General features: G+C 34.7%; 1 protein-coding gene across 2 annotated transcripts in view; it reads left to right on the forward strand.

The window, feature by feature from the left end:
- The window catches only part of LOC145306043 (uncharacterized), a 125,629-nt gene that overhangs the window by 83,477 nt on the left and 25,841 nt on the right, over positions 1-16,311 (forward strand). For both annotated transcript variants that reach the window (XM_080147972.1, XM_080147974.1), the window contains exons 55-68: positions 799-960; positions 1,506-1,579; positions 1,914-2,045; positions 2,323-2,493; positions 2,654-2,753; positions 3,266-3,410; positions 3,654-3,733; positions 5,090-5,208; positions 6,022-6,102; positions 6,593-6,783; positions 7,743-7,859; positions 8,288-8,369; positions 8,952-9,068; positions 9,585-9,748. In XM_080147972.1, coding sequence (XP_080004098.1) covers positions 799-960; positions 1,506-1,579; positions 1,914-2,045; positions 2,323-2,493; positions 2,654-2,753; positions 3,266-3,410; positions 3,654-3,733; positions 5,090-5,208; positions 6,022-6,102; positions 6,593-6,783; positions 7,743-7,859; positions 8,288-8,369; positions 8,952-9,068; positions 9,585-9,748 — 1,735 coding nt within the window. The remainder of the gene's footprint in view (positions 1-798; positions 961-1,505; positions 1,580-1,913; positions 2,046-2,322; positions 2,494-2,653; positions 2,754-3,265; positions 3,411-3,653; positions 3,734-5,089; positions 5,209-6,021; positions 6,103-6,592; positions 6,784-7,742; positions 7,860-8,287; positions 8,370-8,951; positions 9,069-9,584; positions 9,749-16,311) is intronic.

Here is a 16,311-nt window from a genome sequence, read left to right on the forward strand (position 1 = left end):
TTCTGTGCTCTACAAGGCACTATGGGGGAAATTCCCCATATTTTAAATTCTGTGAAAAGTTTGTAAATGTTAATATTCGGAGAAGATTGGTTGTTTTTAGTATTGCAGTTACATATTAAATCATGATTTCAGGGAAGCTTCTAATTTACATTACCCATTTCGCCACTTCCCTCCAACTTGTTTCACAATTAGAGGCAAGAAGTTGTCAAGAAATACCAAATTAAACCACAACATATATTATAAAATTTAGGATTTGGAAAAGAATAGTTATGTAGTTCAGAATTTTATTGATAGGTGTCGTAAAAACTTTTTTTATGTAAAATTTTTAGATGAGATAAATATCTAAACAATCTTAAATATTTTTGAAAATATTGCAGCTATCCACTCTTTGGGATTTTCAATAAATTTTATTCACTATTAAACATATAATTTACGAGTAGTCTATGATTTAGATAAAATATATAAAATATGTAAAAAGCATTACTCAACTCGTTCATCTCAAAATTGAACATGAAACTAATCTCTGACTATCATTTTTGCATGGCTTGTAGTAAAGTGAGCAAAAACTAATATAATAATGCTTGAGATTCTTATCAAATTCTGCCAAAAGTTGCATAATCTCATCATCTAGTTTTAACTGGAAATCTATGAAATCAGCTCTAAAGCATTGTTTGCCAGAATAGCCTTCCCTTGTCCCTGGTAATGCTGCGTGATTTAAAAAAGGTATGTTGCAAGGTTTCGTGATTAAAAAAATGTGTGCCAGACAAAGTAATAAATAAATAATAAATATTATTTTAGGAGATCGTGCCAAGCGTCATTCCACGTCGTCAATCCGTCCCCGGGGCTACAAGGAGTCGGATGATGACCTGTTCAAGCCCCGCGGCAAACATTTGCGGGCTCCTATTATGTCGACAACAGATACAGAGCCAGAGATGAAGGAGTTTAACTTGGGACCTATAGGTAGGAATTTTATTTCGATAGCGCAACTACCTTACAAATAAAGACTTTCCTTCAATAATTAAAATTCTTAGTAGCACAGATACTCCATAATTTACTTTGTAAATGGGTCTAGCCAGCTTTTATGAATTAAATTTGATTTTCTCGGATGCTATTCAAGAAGATTCTCTATACCAATAAGCATCTAAAACATAATTTACGGTCTGTAAATCAGCTACAAAAATAAATATCAATACATTATTAGTACGTTGATATGTGAAAGGTTTCGTGATTATTTCCCTATTTTATTCTTAATTTATTACTACTGTTGTTTTGTTTACTTCCACCCTATTTCCATCCATAATTTTTGGGCTTTTCAATGGATGTAAAATAAGATATTATGAAAGGGGAATTTGTGTCGTCAATTGCTAATTTAGAAATGAGGGGGGGGGGGCATCTATGTATTATGAGCCAGATGGGAGAAACATTTTACATTCAGAATATGTGAGAATCTGCTTAATATCCACGTAATATAAATCTATTGATATTTCTTATAATGTGAAATTTAGGTGGTGGAGATAAGAAAGGAAAGAAAAGTCAGAAGAATGTTTATTCAACCAGTGAAACCGAAGAAGAATATCAGGTAAATTTAGTTCTGTCACAAAAAGTAACCTGGTGAGCAATACCCCCGCCCCCCCCCCTTTTTTTTATTATGAAATAAATTTTTTGGGGATGGTTTTTCGTTTGTTTGTATATTTCCTCAGTTTAGGTTAGGTTATATTAAGTAATGGGTGTGTATGGGTTGTCCCGGTGTTATAGGCCCCGTCAAGCAGCACTTTGTGTTAAAAAAAATACCCTGTAAATTGATACAAAACTTATTGGTAGGCAATATTCTAATTACTTCCCCCAACCCTGTAAAATAAGGGGGCTAAAAATCTGTAACTGTAAGTTAAAACTAACGAAACCTGTATTTGTAGGCCTACCTGAAGATGAAGCCTAAGTGGCATGGCAAGGGTGGTCACAAGGATTCCTGGGATCCCCTGCAGATAGCCAGCCCTCCACAGATTGTCCAGAGGCCCGTGGGCGTTGTTCAGAAACCTACACCACAGGTAAAGATATTTTTGTCTGTCTGTCTGAATGTCCAGCTATCTATCTATCTTTCTTTCTATATATCTATATATATACATACATATCTACCTATTAATCTATCTTTCTATCTATAGGCACATAGAATGAATAACAAAAGATTATTTGTAAAACATTACAATAGCATTCAAAGATTTTTTCCATAAGATTTAGAGGATTTTTGAAAAATTTAGATTACAAAATTTGAAAAAATGTATCTATTTATCTATCAACCATCCATCCATCCATATATCTATCTAGGTGAATCAGGCCTCGAACTCTGGACCATCACAGTCGCAGCAACAGCAACAGTCCCAAGTCAGGGGCCTGGAACCTGCAACAACCACAACTGTAGCAGCCACAGCTCAGCTGCCACAGCAGCCAGCCAGAGGCATGGAACAGATAAACAGCCACTATCAACAACTTCAACAGGTGAAGCTTTCCTGAAAATTACGACAAAGGGTTTTAGCATTGCTCAGTATGGGTTTAATCTATCAGATATATTAAGGCTAAAGATAAGAAAAGAAATATTGGTTTCTTTTGGGTTTTTTTTATTTCTCTTTATGAATTTAATATTTAAAAAAAAATTTAGATGCAGCAACCTACACGTGGCATGGAACAAATGAACAGCCATTTTCGTCAACCACAGGTTCAGATGCCGCAGACATCCATAAACAGCCATTTTCAATCAGGTACAGATGATTATGTATGTTGATAGATAAAGGTAGAAATTAATTAGTGGACGGTAATCTTATCTCCCATTCCCCAAGCTTATGATAGAATGTAAACTTTGAATAATCAGATGGGTTGTAACTTGGTGAAACATCATTTCCAAATGAAATCTGTTGTATAAATAAACCTTCATTCCAAACATTTAAAAGAAGAGATTCAAAATTGACTCAACCTAATCCGTGACTACTTTGATCCAAAAACTATAAAGAAACTCTGGCTATTCAAAAAACAGACACAACCCATTCTGTCCCGATTTTGTATCACTTTAAAAAGTGCGATTCCAGTTACGTCATATACGTTTCGGGAAAGAAAAAATGAAGAGGGGGGAGAAAATCTCTTCAAAAGAGATGGGGGAAAAGGAAAGAGATTTTCTTCCCCCCTTCCCTTTTTATATGACGTCACAGGAATCGCACTTTTCAAAAGTGATATAAAATCGGGACAGATTGGGTTGTGTCCAAAAAACATTTTTTAGGAAACATGGAACATTATCAGCAGCACCAGTTAGCAGCCGCCAACTCCAATCATTTCCAGCCGCCGCCGCAACAGCAGCAAACAAACAGCAACAGCTTGTCTGTTCCAGACCATATGGAGAGGATTCAGAAATCAGATTCTATCATAGGAAAGTCTATTCGATATTTCCTAGTTTATAGTTTATTTTTAAATCGAATTTAATATATATAAATGGATTTTGTTCTAATTAAAAAGTCATTTCATATTTAAAGGTGTAACTTTACAATGTGACTAAAAAATCAGCCATGTTACGTCATAAAGATGAGGGAGATGAGAGGAGAAGTGTATTTTTATTGTAATTTATCCTAATTAAAATAAATTAAAATGATTCATAATAGACTATATTGAACAGAGTTGAGACAGAAAAATATGCTAGCTCCGCCTAGTGCCAGCGAGGGTGGAGTCATTATTACAAAGGATAATAATACAGGTATTCATAATATGCTAGCTCCGCCTAGTGCCAGCGAGGGTGGAGTCATTATTACAAAGGATAATAATACAGGTATTCATAATATGCTAGCTCCGCCTAGTGCCAGCGAGGGTGGAGTCATTATTACAAAGGATAATAATACAGGTATTCATAATATGCTAGCTCCGCCTAGTGCTATTGAGGTTGGAGTCATTACTAAAAAGGATAATAATACAGGTATTCATAATATGCTAGCTCCACCTAGTGCTAGCGAGAGTGGAGTCATTACTACAAAGGATAATAATACAGGTATTCATAATATGCTAGCTCCGCCTAGTGCCAGCGAGGGTGGAGTCATTATTACAAAGGATAATAATACAGGTATTCATAATATGCTAGCTCCGCCTAGTGCTAGCGAGGGTGGAGTCATTACTAAAAAGGATAATAATACAGGTATTCATAATATGCTAGCTCCGCCTAGTGCTAGCGAGGGTGGAGTCATTACTACAAAGGATAACAATACAGGTATTCATAATATGATAGCTCCGCCTAGTGCTAGCGAGGGTGGAGTCATTACTACAAAGGATAATAATACAGGTATTAATAATATGCTATCTCCGCCTAGTGCTAGCGAGGGTGGAGTCATTACTACAAAGGATAATAATACAGGTATTCATAATATGCTAGCTCCGCCTAGTGCTAGCGAGGGTGGAGTCATTACTACAAAGGATAATAATACAGGTATTCATAATATGCTAGCTTCGCCTAGTGCTAGCGAGAGTGGAGTCATTACTTCAAAGGTATTCGTTAAATCAGTCACATTATAAATCCCGAAACCTGACTGTCATTGAATTGAAAGTTTACAACTATTACAAACTCCTTAATATCAATTGCCATGTAAAAAAGGATGACAACATCCAAAAAAGTGTCAGAACTGAATAAGCAGAATATTACTGCATAAGTCTAAACAAAATTATTGCAAAAATGCTTAAATAAATGATACTATTTACGGACATACTTACATTTTTAGTACTTGATTATAGAGATGCTTCGCTTATAACATTATACATACCTTGTTGTAATAGAAATCAGTATTCCAATAATCAAATGAATCGGAGAAAATATATCTAACATACAAAAATTTGTTGTCAAAAAAGTAAAAAAATCAGTATGTCTTACATGGACGTACGGACTTTCTCTTTAGAGTTGCTGTGCTTTCTAAGTCATACCTCACCTTACAGGAATCATCATGCAATGTTTGAAATTGATAGGAAAATTCTAACCCGTTTAAATTAACTAAAAGAGCTAACCATTACGGACGGACCAATCCTAATTTTAGAAAAACTACGCTTTTAAAAATATTCTTATTATATTTAGGCTACCAGAAAGCAGTATCTACATCTCCCCGGGGATTTGCCGAGACTCGAGCCAGTGACATGACTTATTCTGTTGGTAACTCAAACATAATGCCCATGAAAAGTTCCAGTTTGCTTCAGGTAAAATACAGGGGACCCAAAGTACTGGTACCCAAAGTTTTACATTAGGATTATTCTTATTTGATAGTTTAAAAACTTTGGTTACTTCATAGAATTTTAATTATTTGATTCATAAAGTTGGGTGTCTAAACAGTTCAACCACTCATTGTAATGTAATCTATAGATGAGATACTTTTGTGAATAATCATTGGGGATGTACATCAATTTACCGGTCATTGTCTTACCATTTTAGATAACTAGATAAAATAAGAGATAGGAAAATTTCTCAGTTTTGTAGTAAAAAAATTCTGGTAAATATCGGGGGAAAGAAATGGATGTAGATTATCTAATTGTATTACTTCAATAAAATAAGACTTTGAGTCTAATTTAAAATAAAGTTTTTGAAAAAACTACTATAATTGATGAGAAATCATATTCAGAAAGAAATATCCTTATGTAAAAGTAACAGGATGTCCATGTGTCTCTGTGTTGAAAATAATTCCGCCAACCACTGAACCGATATGGTTCTCCTTTTAAGATAATCCTTTTCAAGATCCGAAAAGCTTATGAGTTGGCCACTAGTTCATAAAGTAATTTTAAAATAATGAAATGTTTGGTAGCTTTATATAGGAAGCAGCTAAGAGTGCATATTATAAAATGACCTCATACAATACAAATGACCAATGATAGGCCAATGTACATTGTAATTGACCAATGGTATAATGTATACTTGCGTATCATTGGCCATTTGTATTGGATGACGTCATTTTTATGCACTTTAAGCTGCATCGCTTTATAGTGCTTAATTTTTAATTGAATAACTTTTATCCACAGGTTCCTTCAATCGCTAGTCCCCCTGACTCTGAGGACCAAACAACACCACAAGCGGTCAGAAAAACCTTTCTACCCTCCCAGGTAAACTTTATCAATAGTAGGGATGATGGGGACACATGGTAAATTATGATGGTACCAAAAGTTTTATACACACGTGTCTCAAAACTTTAAGGTTTTAATTACATCTTTATTGGTTTGTACAAATATTTAATCAATGCTGTTCAATTGCAAGGGGGATAATTTTGTTAATCATATTTGGGCGAAAACAACTTATCAATTTATCATCCATTGTCTTTTCCCTTATGAATAGCAGACCAACTTCTCTAAATTATTATTATTCAACTTTTCATCTTTTTTATTGCTGTTTATTTCTTATTATATGATTTTTTTATACCTATTTTACCAAAAATAAATTTGTTTAGAAAATAGCCAAAACCCATCCAATGACCTCAGTGAATCTTTCCTTAAATGAGGGACGCAATCGGTTTATTGGTTAGTGCGATCTTAACTGACAAAGTAAAAACCTTTCTACTTTTTATAGTAGAGTTTCTATATATGTTTTTTATTTAAGGTTTCAATTGAATCGACCAACTCTTTCTCTGAGCCAGACGAAGCTCATGAGAACCTAGCTCCGCAACTCAAGTCTCTGAAAGAGGATCCCGAGACAAAGAAAAAGAAAGAAATCCACAAAAACTTGATGTCTGAAGCACTCAAGAAAGTGGAGCTTAGAAACATCCAAAAGAAACAATTTCAACTGTCTAGGTTTTTATTAAGTAACATTTAGTTTTAACAGAAAGAGTGGAGATATTCGTTGGACGGTAAATTTTACTGGTACCCAAAGTTTTATAACCATATTATCTTATTCGTTGGCTCAATAACTTTGGGTACTTTTCTATAGTTTTCTATAGTTCTTGCCAACGTTCGATATCCGGCAAATTACCGTATACACGTCTGGATAACCGGATATCCAGCTGATTTTAAATGCCGGAAATCCGGTATCTGGATTGTTTCAAAATCCGGTATCCGGCCGGATATCCAGCCCAACCCTAGATTAAACTAGTAATGTGTACTTTTTTGGCCGTTTCAACAGTTTTAAATAAAGAACAAAGACATTTTTTTTGTAGCTAGATTAAAATATTTCTAAAACATTTTAAAGCTATAAACAACGAAAATTAAGTACAAATAGCATCTACTTGTCTTACTATACGTTTACAATATTCTGTTATATAAACTTTTTTAAGATCTCAATTACTACTGAACCGATAGGATTCTCTATTTAAGGCTTTACAAAGGTCCTGTTATGGATTTAGGCTATTTTATTTTCAGATTTAAGTCTTGGGATGGTTTTAAGCTATTTTTATATTCCCTCTCTGCTTCTCCGGAAACAGTTTCCCTGGATGCTAGGGGTGGGGGGGGGGGGGGTATTCGCTTGTATTTTAATATGAAAAACAATTTAAAAAAAACAAACAAGTTGTTTAATTTTTTTTGCTGAGCTGGAACTTTAAATCATTTCAATGGTGCGCTAAATCAGAATTTCAGCCAATCACAGCGGTGCATTATTGATTTAGCGCACCATTGAAATGATTTAAAGATCCAGCTCTGTTTAATGTTATCTAATACAATAGCTTTTCATGGATTCTTTGTGAAAAATATCAGACCCCTATCTTTAATAGCAGCTGAGAAAATTAGCTAAATGTTACTTAACTTTTAAAAAAAACAAGGACAAACCCATCCGTAGCCGCTTTGGAAATTGACACTCGCAAGCAGCTGCGCATGGAGGAGCTAGAAATAGCGGCGGCTGCCCAGGAACAAGAGATGCTACGCTCAAGAAATAGATCAGGAAAATTCTCAATAAAATTTAAAAAAGATAACGCAATATTTTGATGTTATTAATGGAAAAATGTTAGTTTGAACAACCCAATCAAGATCCTTTAAGTCAACGAATAAAATTACCTCCCTTTCTCTTTCAAAGACCTCTTTCGTCTGCTTTTAAATTATTTTCTGCTACTTGTCTGTGTTAATATAAGTTATATCATTGGTAGATTTTCAATGACCCAATAGATTGATTGCACAAGGTGGTTGCGATGGGGAGATACAGTTATTTAACCCTTTCTCCCTCTAGTGTTTTACTCTAATTTTCAAACAAAAAAAATATTTTAACAAAAAATTATTTATCCTAGTTAAGAAATCGTTACAAAAAGGCTTCATGTTTTTTAAAGATGTCAAAAAGTTATATGTAATCAATTTAATTTGAGAATTGATGCTTAGGAAGTTCAAAGCAGCAGTATGAACAACAAATTCAACCATTAATCATTCAAGAATCTAATCTCCAAACTAAACCCCAACAGGTAAAATAAAAACTAATAATATAATTGCCCCATAAAGTTTAAACTTCGCATGATGACTCCTGAAACAATTTTAAAAGCAATTCTATAATATTGTAAAATGCAGGTTTTTTTTATATATATTTCGAGATAAATTTTTAGGTAAGAATTTATAAACTTAAGTTTTTACTGGTTGATTCATAGGACGATGTGTAGTGTACTGTAAAATGTCTACTAGTGTGTTTCTACTACACTCACTCTATGTTTATTATTTTGACATAGATTTTCATGGCCATAATTTTACTTGGTGATTCATAGGACGATTAGGTGCACTGTAAGATGATATTTATAAAATAAAGTCTTAAAATATCTGATATTATATCATAAGTGCGGTCACTTTATGTGTATCACCTATGAGAAGCTACCCTGTTAAGGAGAACCCGATTGGTTCACCGATAAGCGATCATTCGGTACAAACAAACAGAAAACGCACATCCTGTTACTTTATTATAAGGATGTCTATTTGTCTGTCTAATTTGTAAAGGTTCTCATTTAAGTGATTTTCATTTTTATTTATAGCATTAATATTAAAGTTTATTTGTTTAGATTGAATCCTCCAGCAGCCTAGGAGTGAACCAGAACGTGCTGCAAACCTACCGACAGCAGAGCGTTGTTAAGCCGCGCGACGGCAACTCTTTCGCAGCTAAAGAAGCCGCGCTTCAGGCAGGACTATTAATTGGATATGAAAAATATGGGATAATTATCTAATGCATCGTATTATAGACAGCTTTCCGTGGATATAAAAGTATACAATTATATGATAAAAACAAGTTTTGTTAGCCCCGAGATGCCGGAGGCATAGGCTAACAAAACTTGTTTTAATATTATTATTCTACATTCTAATATTCGTATGAAACTGGATATACTACGATACGATACGTGATTTTTCAGTTCTAATCCAGCGGATAATAATCGGTTTCGAAGCTATACCATTAACCAATCTTTTTATTGCACCTATAAGAACAACTTCATTGGCTAGAAAGTATACACATTTGACCAACCCTCACCCCCTCTAAATGATATAAAACATTTACCCCAAGGAAAAACTTTTTAAAAATCAGACTCAAATTATTGCAGATATATTTGACCCACAAAAGTTATTAAAGAAACTGCAATAGATAGAAAGATAAAAATTTAATTTGACACAATAAAGTATCCCTTAATCCCTGCACGTAACAGGCCAAGAAAACGAGCGCATCCTCCCGGCCAGAGGTGACCGCCAAGTCTCCCAAGCCGACCTCTGAAACCGAGGCTAAAACTGCGGAACCAGTGGTTATTTTAAAAAAGCAGCCGCGCATACTGGATCCCAATGAGATAACTGCTAGACAGTCATCTATTGAAAAAGGAAAGGAGTATGTCAAAAATAGTTTTTTTGGGTATAGTCCTTTCCACGACATCCCTCCATAAGGAGCGATTCTTCGTATTTTTAAAATGGCTTTTTATAGGTTATTTTAGGTTAGGTTAGGTTATATTGTGTTAGGTGATTGCCCCACAGGGTTAGGTAATTGGCCCCGCAGGGTTAGAGCCCCCCGCAGGGGCTAGAAATAGGAGAAAAGCTACTGTGAAAAATACGAAGAATCGCTCCTTATGGAGATATGTCGTGGAAAGGACTATACCCGTTTTTTTTTGTTAAGCTAAACTTTTTTAACAACTAGGATATGTTCGAAGTCCGTAGGCCAATATAAATTGTTGATTATTTGATGGTGGTCTAGTGGGTGAAACTTTTTATCTTGATACCCCCCTTGGCTATTTTAGAGGGGTGGGTGTAATAGAGGGGAGGGGGGGGGGGGGTGCACATCAGGCGGTGTATCCAATCCATCCACATTGATTTTGCTAGGTGGGTAATATTACACCCCTTTCAGTGAGCATTGGTAATTTTAAAATATAGAATTATATTAAAGAAATATATCTTTTATTCTTTTAATTAATGGTTCGTCCTTTTCCCCTAAACCGATTCTATGAATAACTTGTAGAGTAGCTTTACTGGGGAAAAATCCAACCCATACCTTAAAATTATGTATTTATTCTAATGAAAGTAAGAGATTATAAAAATATTATCAAAATTAGACAAATTTAAAACAATTTAATATAACTTTTAAGTAAAAAAGCTTGTATAAAGACCTATTTATTAAAATGGGGAAATAAGATCTATAAAACGAAGACCCTAAAAGATAATATTAGAGAACATAACCCTTTTAATAGAATGGTCATAGTACAGCTAAAAAATTATTAGCAAATATTGTCAATATAAATTAACATTAGTAAAACAATACAAGAATCATAAAATTAGAGGTTTCGTGATAAAAAACTAAATTAAAAGAATGAAAATCTGTAAAAATTAAAGAGGACATTGAAAAAACATCATTAGAAAAAAACTAATTCGAAACCAATAGTTTAATGTATTCTTGATGTAAAATAAAATAAATGTGATCTTACTAATTTATGAAATGAATATTGTGATTTAGTTGAATTATACACACACTATTAAATGCAAAATCTTAAAAATCAGGTCGCCAATTTTTAATTAAACATAAAAATCAACACAAAATAAAAGTCATCATTTTTGTCTCTCTTTTTCCTAAGGCTTTCGGGCCTATAAAAGTAAACCTGGAAAAGAGAAACAGTCAGTCGTTTTACGGAATTTATATATCACACAAACTCTTTTTGAAATTTCTAAAATTTAAGGGAAGACTCCCTTCTCTTTCTTTGGAATTTTCTTGAGAGTCTTGGCGGCTCAAACTTAGGATTTTACATTTGGAACACACCTAAAAAATAAAAAGTTTTGTTAGATAAATTCATAATACTTTGTTAAATAAATTATAGAATATCATTTTGATGTTGGTCAATTGAGATAAATTTAATAATAGGGCCTTCTTAGGGCCTAAAGGTTTAGGCATCCGGACGGATAGTTATCTCCAAATTTTCTTCTGAAGAGAACTCCTATAGCGCGGTACTAGGTACCAGCAAGTCGCAAGTCACTACGGGGCTAAATAGGAATAACACAGGGAAGGTACAGTGGTGGCTCGGCTACCAACGGTTGATGATAGCACGCTATCTGACGGCCGATACTAACAACTGTATCCTCCTCCAGCTTCTGAAGTATAGGAAAGTTGGAGATCGTTATCTATTCGGACAATTTAACATTTTCGGATTAGAACTCTGAATAAGTTCACATCTTAAAGGTAGTTTTGCTTTGTTAATACTCTGGAAGATCGGTTCGGAGCTAGACCTAGTGATTTTCTTACCTGACAAAGGTACCTAACAAAGAATCTCACGCCTCACGGGGCTGTAGGCAGCAGGACGGAATGTTGTAGTCATGTTCGCATGGCTCTAGTAATCACAACAGATCCTTCCAGTCCAAAAGTGTTGACAGAGTTAGCTACCTAGGAATAAAAGGATTCTTAGAATAAAATAACAGTATAAAGTTATCGATAATATTTTAATACCATTTTCGGAATAGGGCCTATAGGCAAAAGATTATCCCTTAAATATATTTGGGTTTAGGATCGGTGTAAAATAATATCACCATTCTAAGGTTAAATATATTTGACAAAACAGGGATTAATGTGTCGCTGATCTGGAAAGGAGACATTGGTGAGAGATTGTGGTTCTGTGATAAAGGATTGCATTTGTCCCTGGAAGCCGGAGGCGACCCATAAGTTGGTTCCGTTACCGGGAAAACCCAGGTAAGATTTAACTTTTCCTTTAGGGGGGGAGAGGGCTATAAAGCCACTAAATAAGTCTTACCGCTAGATATCCATAGTCAGAGTTAACATCGTTTTCTTCTAGCCTCGAATATAGCCTCGAATATATGTCCTGAAAATGGAAGATAATATTATTGATAATATAGACGAGGATGTATTAAATCCTCCACCATACAACCCTGAATATCAACCTAACTTAGATAATACTGAACAGCAGTATTTACACTTAGAAAATATAAATGATCAAATTGAGGAAATACCTCGAATTCAAACTGAGCCTGAGGTTCACACTATACCAGCCATGTTTGTTTTAAATAACAGACGCAGAAATAGAATCTTGCATAGGCCACAATTACATTTCAACCCCCAAAATGAGATAGAGCATAATATACAAACAATAAAACAAGAACAAACAGGCACAAAGCCAAAAAATAAAAAAGAAAATAAACCATCATCAGATCCACCAGAATATGAATCTGAATCTAGCGATTATTCAGAAAAACGAAAAAATAAAAAACACACAGATAAAAAATACAGACACTATGATCCTCTCAATCCTCATGGCTTTGAGGATAGGCGACATCACAAACATCATGAACACCGTCACAAACAAAAAGACAAACAAAGCGATAGCGACAAAGAGGACAGAAGGAAAGACGATAAAAACTTCTCAATGCCAAAGAGAAAGAATAAACACAGAGACAGTAGTAGTCCAACATCAAGTTCAAGTTCAAGTTCCAGTTCATCTGATACGGAATCAGATTGGGACAGACGAACATCCTCTAACAATAGAGATAATAGAAATAGAGAAGAAATGAACGAAATGAACTTATTAGAAAATAAACTAACCTCTGAACAGATGGATAAGTTGAGGCTCCTTCTCCAAGACTCACCCAGTCATACAGATCTAAATATTAAAAAAATCATGAAACTTATCCCAAACAATCTAGTATGGGGTATCGCAGAACATGAGCGCATTTTCCGCCAAATAAAATATCTTGGCAAAATACCCAATCTATACGGGGAACAAACAAATCCTTTTACTTTCTTCAACACTTTTAAATATCTAGAAACATATATAAAACCATTCACCCATAGTTCCTACAACAACATAATAATCCACTATTTTAACCCAGAATCAAGGAACAAACTGGACATGCTAGAAATAGATCCTAATGTGCTAAGTGCACAGGATTTTGTAAAAGCCATCCTAACTACCATAGGTGCCGAAATACTTGGGCCACAGGATTACGAAAGGCGTTTCCACACCTATAGGATAACGACAGAGGACGAGGACAGACCTAACAAAGCTGTCATAAATCTAGCTGCAATGTTGCAAAAAACGGGAAATTCCCACGAAAATCAAATGGCTAAACTTAGAGAAAAAGTGTGTTTTTATCTGATACCGCAATATTTGCAATCTGCATTTTTGGCAACGACAAATATACCAAATTGCACAAAAGAGACAATACTAAACTGGTTTAGCAACAATCGCAGCTATTATCATGCAGCTGTGGACAGAAAAAGAAGGATGGAAAAACAGAAAAACGGGAATGTTAATCAATTAGGAAAAAATCGCCTAAATTCCCTAACAGCCAAAAAAGAGACACCAAAAGATAATGGCAAAAACAAAGGACAACAAAATGATAAAAATGCCAAAGATGTATCTACAAAACCTAAACCTGTTTGCGATCATTGCAAAAAAGGACATTATAGCAAACATTGTCTTAAACACCCAGACCCTGCTATTAGGAAAGCTAATGGGGAATGGTGGGACAAAAAGAAAAAAGAGAAGGAATTGGCCAATCGTATCGTTTGCCTACTATGTAATTCTGACACCCATGGTAGTGCCGATTGTCACTATTACCCCAATGTGACACCGGCCCAAGAACAATGCCCTAGATGCCTACATTATGGGATAACGAGACGCCACCATCCACTGGCAGCGTGTACTTTACCACTGCCAGCGGAAAAAAACGGCTAAGGCCGCCGAGTACTTCTCAAGAAATCAATAAAATACATAATACGGACTCTTGGGAAATACCCGGCGCCCCTGACAAAGGGAAAAACTCACCTACTATAAACAAACATCAAATATCCATTCCAGTGGCAGTTACACTCACTCTAAAAACAGAAATAAATAATGAAAATCAAGAAATTAAACTACTGGAATGTTCAACCAATAAAGACAAACAAAATAACCCTGTAAATATTCCACTTAATTATGATATTCAAGATGAATCTGTAAATAATAAATCAGCAGCCCCTGGCAGCTTAAATGAAGGTAACAGCTGTGATATTGTAAATAGTAATAGTATAAATAATGACCAAATATTAGATATCAATTTGACAGAAACCATACCTGTCAAAGAAATTGTAAAAAAGGGTATATCCGAAAAACTACAAGAGCTTAAAGAATCAGAAAACGAACCAATTAATGATAGCAATAATAGCAACTTACCCATTTCGAACGAAGATAAAGCTAATAGCACCCTTCTTGAACACACAACGCTATATCCTAAAATAGAAATAAAAAATGTTAGTAGTAATTCTGATGATACCCAATCTATTGAAGAAAATGACATAAAAATTCTTTCCGAAGAAAACCCTTCAATGGAAGATACCCCTGAATATGATATAGATGAAAACGATCTATTAACAGATATTACAGGATTAACTAGGGCTGAAATCATGGCCGAAATCGAAAAAATTGAATTAGATAGTGACAAAGACTCTATATCAGACTTAAGTGACTTAGATAGTAGCGATTTTAGCTCAGATGAGGATGAAAAAATTCCCCCATCAATCTCCGAATCCGGATTGGAAAAAATATTTGAAAATTTCGAGTATCGGGGAGATAAATCTGTAGAGGAACACTTATTGAATATCAATCAAACCATAGCTAACATAGATATGGCAAACAAAATAAAAACAGACGAACAGACTGAAGTTGAAACTATCGCTAGCGGCTGTTTTTACCTGGACGAATTTGATAATGCAGCGTCTGCTAGGGAAGAACATAAAGCCGGAAACATTGAGCAGTCATTTTTAGAACCTGATGATGAGTCTGAAAGCAGAATAAAACATAAAAAACATTATTTTAAAAATGAATTATCATTGGAGAATCGTGTAAAAATCGCAAAAACAATATCGTTTTTGAGTTATTTACACGAATACCCAAACCAAAATAAATTTATGACAATTATTATGAATGTGCTCACAGCCATGTTGTTGGGAAATTATCTTGCTCCATATGGGCTGTTGACAATAATTTTCCTATATATCAACATACCCAATGGGAGATATTTCCTGCAACTGCTGGCTGAGAGGACAACCGACATAATAGATATAGACAAATTAGAAACAAATCTCGAAATTAAAACAATTCAAAGCCACCTAGGCGTGCTGGACAAGATCCAAATTCCCGTGGCAATTAATGGCAGCAAAATAATTTTTGAACTAGATACTGGGGCCGCAGTAAACTGCGTGTCAGAAAATATCTTACTAAAAGTGCTACCTAATTACCACGAGATGTAGCTTTGTTCAGCCTACCGTTTGTCTTCAGTAGAAGGCAAAGCGATAAGCGTCATTGATGCCCGACGCCTAGGGGTCGAGTTTGAAGGGGTAGGAAAAGTGTTCTTGGACTTCCATGTACTTAAAGAAAAGAATATTTGCCTATTAGGACGCCCATTTTTGATTACTTGCAATATAGGCATGCAAGTAAAGGGGCAAAAGGTCTATATAGAAATAAATCCTAACAGAAGGAAGGTAAAAAACCCTTTTGCTGTCAATATCAAAAAATTAGAACTAGCAAAGGGAGAAGAAAAACTAATAGAACTGGAAGTCAAAGATAAAGACCCAAAACAAGAACACTTTATCCCACACCTCTCAAACATGTATACACAAATTAAAATAAAATATAAAATGTACTCAATAACCAGGACAGGGGAAAATAAACTCGCGGTGTACTGTGAAAATGTAGGAGAAAATCCTCTTATAATCAAACCAGGCGGGTTTCTGATCTCTCTCCTGCCTTGCCAACCTGAAAAAGACAAAAATTTAGAATTAAAAGGTTTTAAAGCACCTAAAATGGGTTCAATTAAATCAATCGCTGTCTTGAGAGGAAACAATGGAATTAAAGAGCAGCTTAATAAAATAAAAAAAGGTTCCAATATTCTGTCAAAAACGGGCGATTATCTAAT

This window comes from Acartia tonsa, chromosome 14, assembly GCF_053477335.1.
Source record: "Acartia tonsa isolate MP-2025a chromosome 14, ASM5347733v1, whole genome shotgun sequence".
Taxonomy (NCBI): Eukaryota; Metazoa; Arthropoda; class Copepoda; order Calanoida; family Acartiidae; genus Acartia; species Acartia tonsa.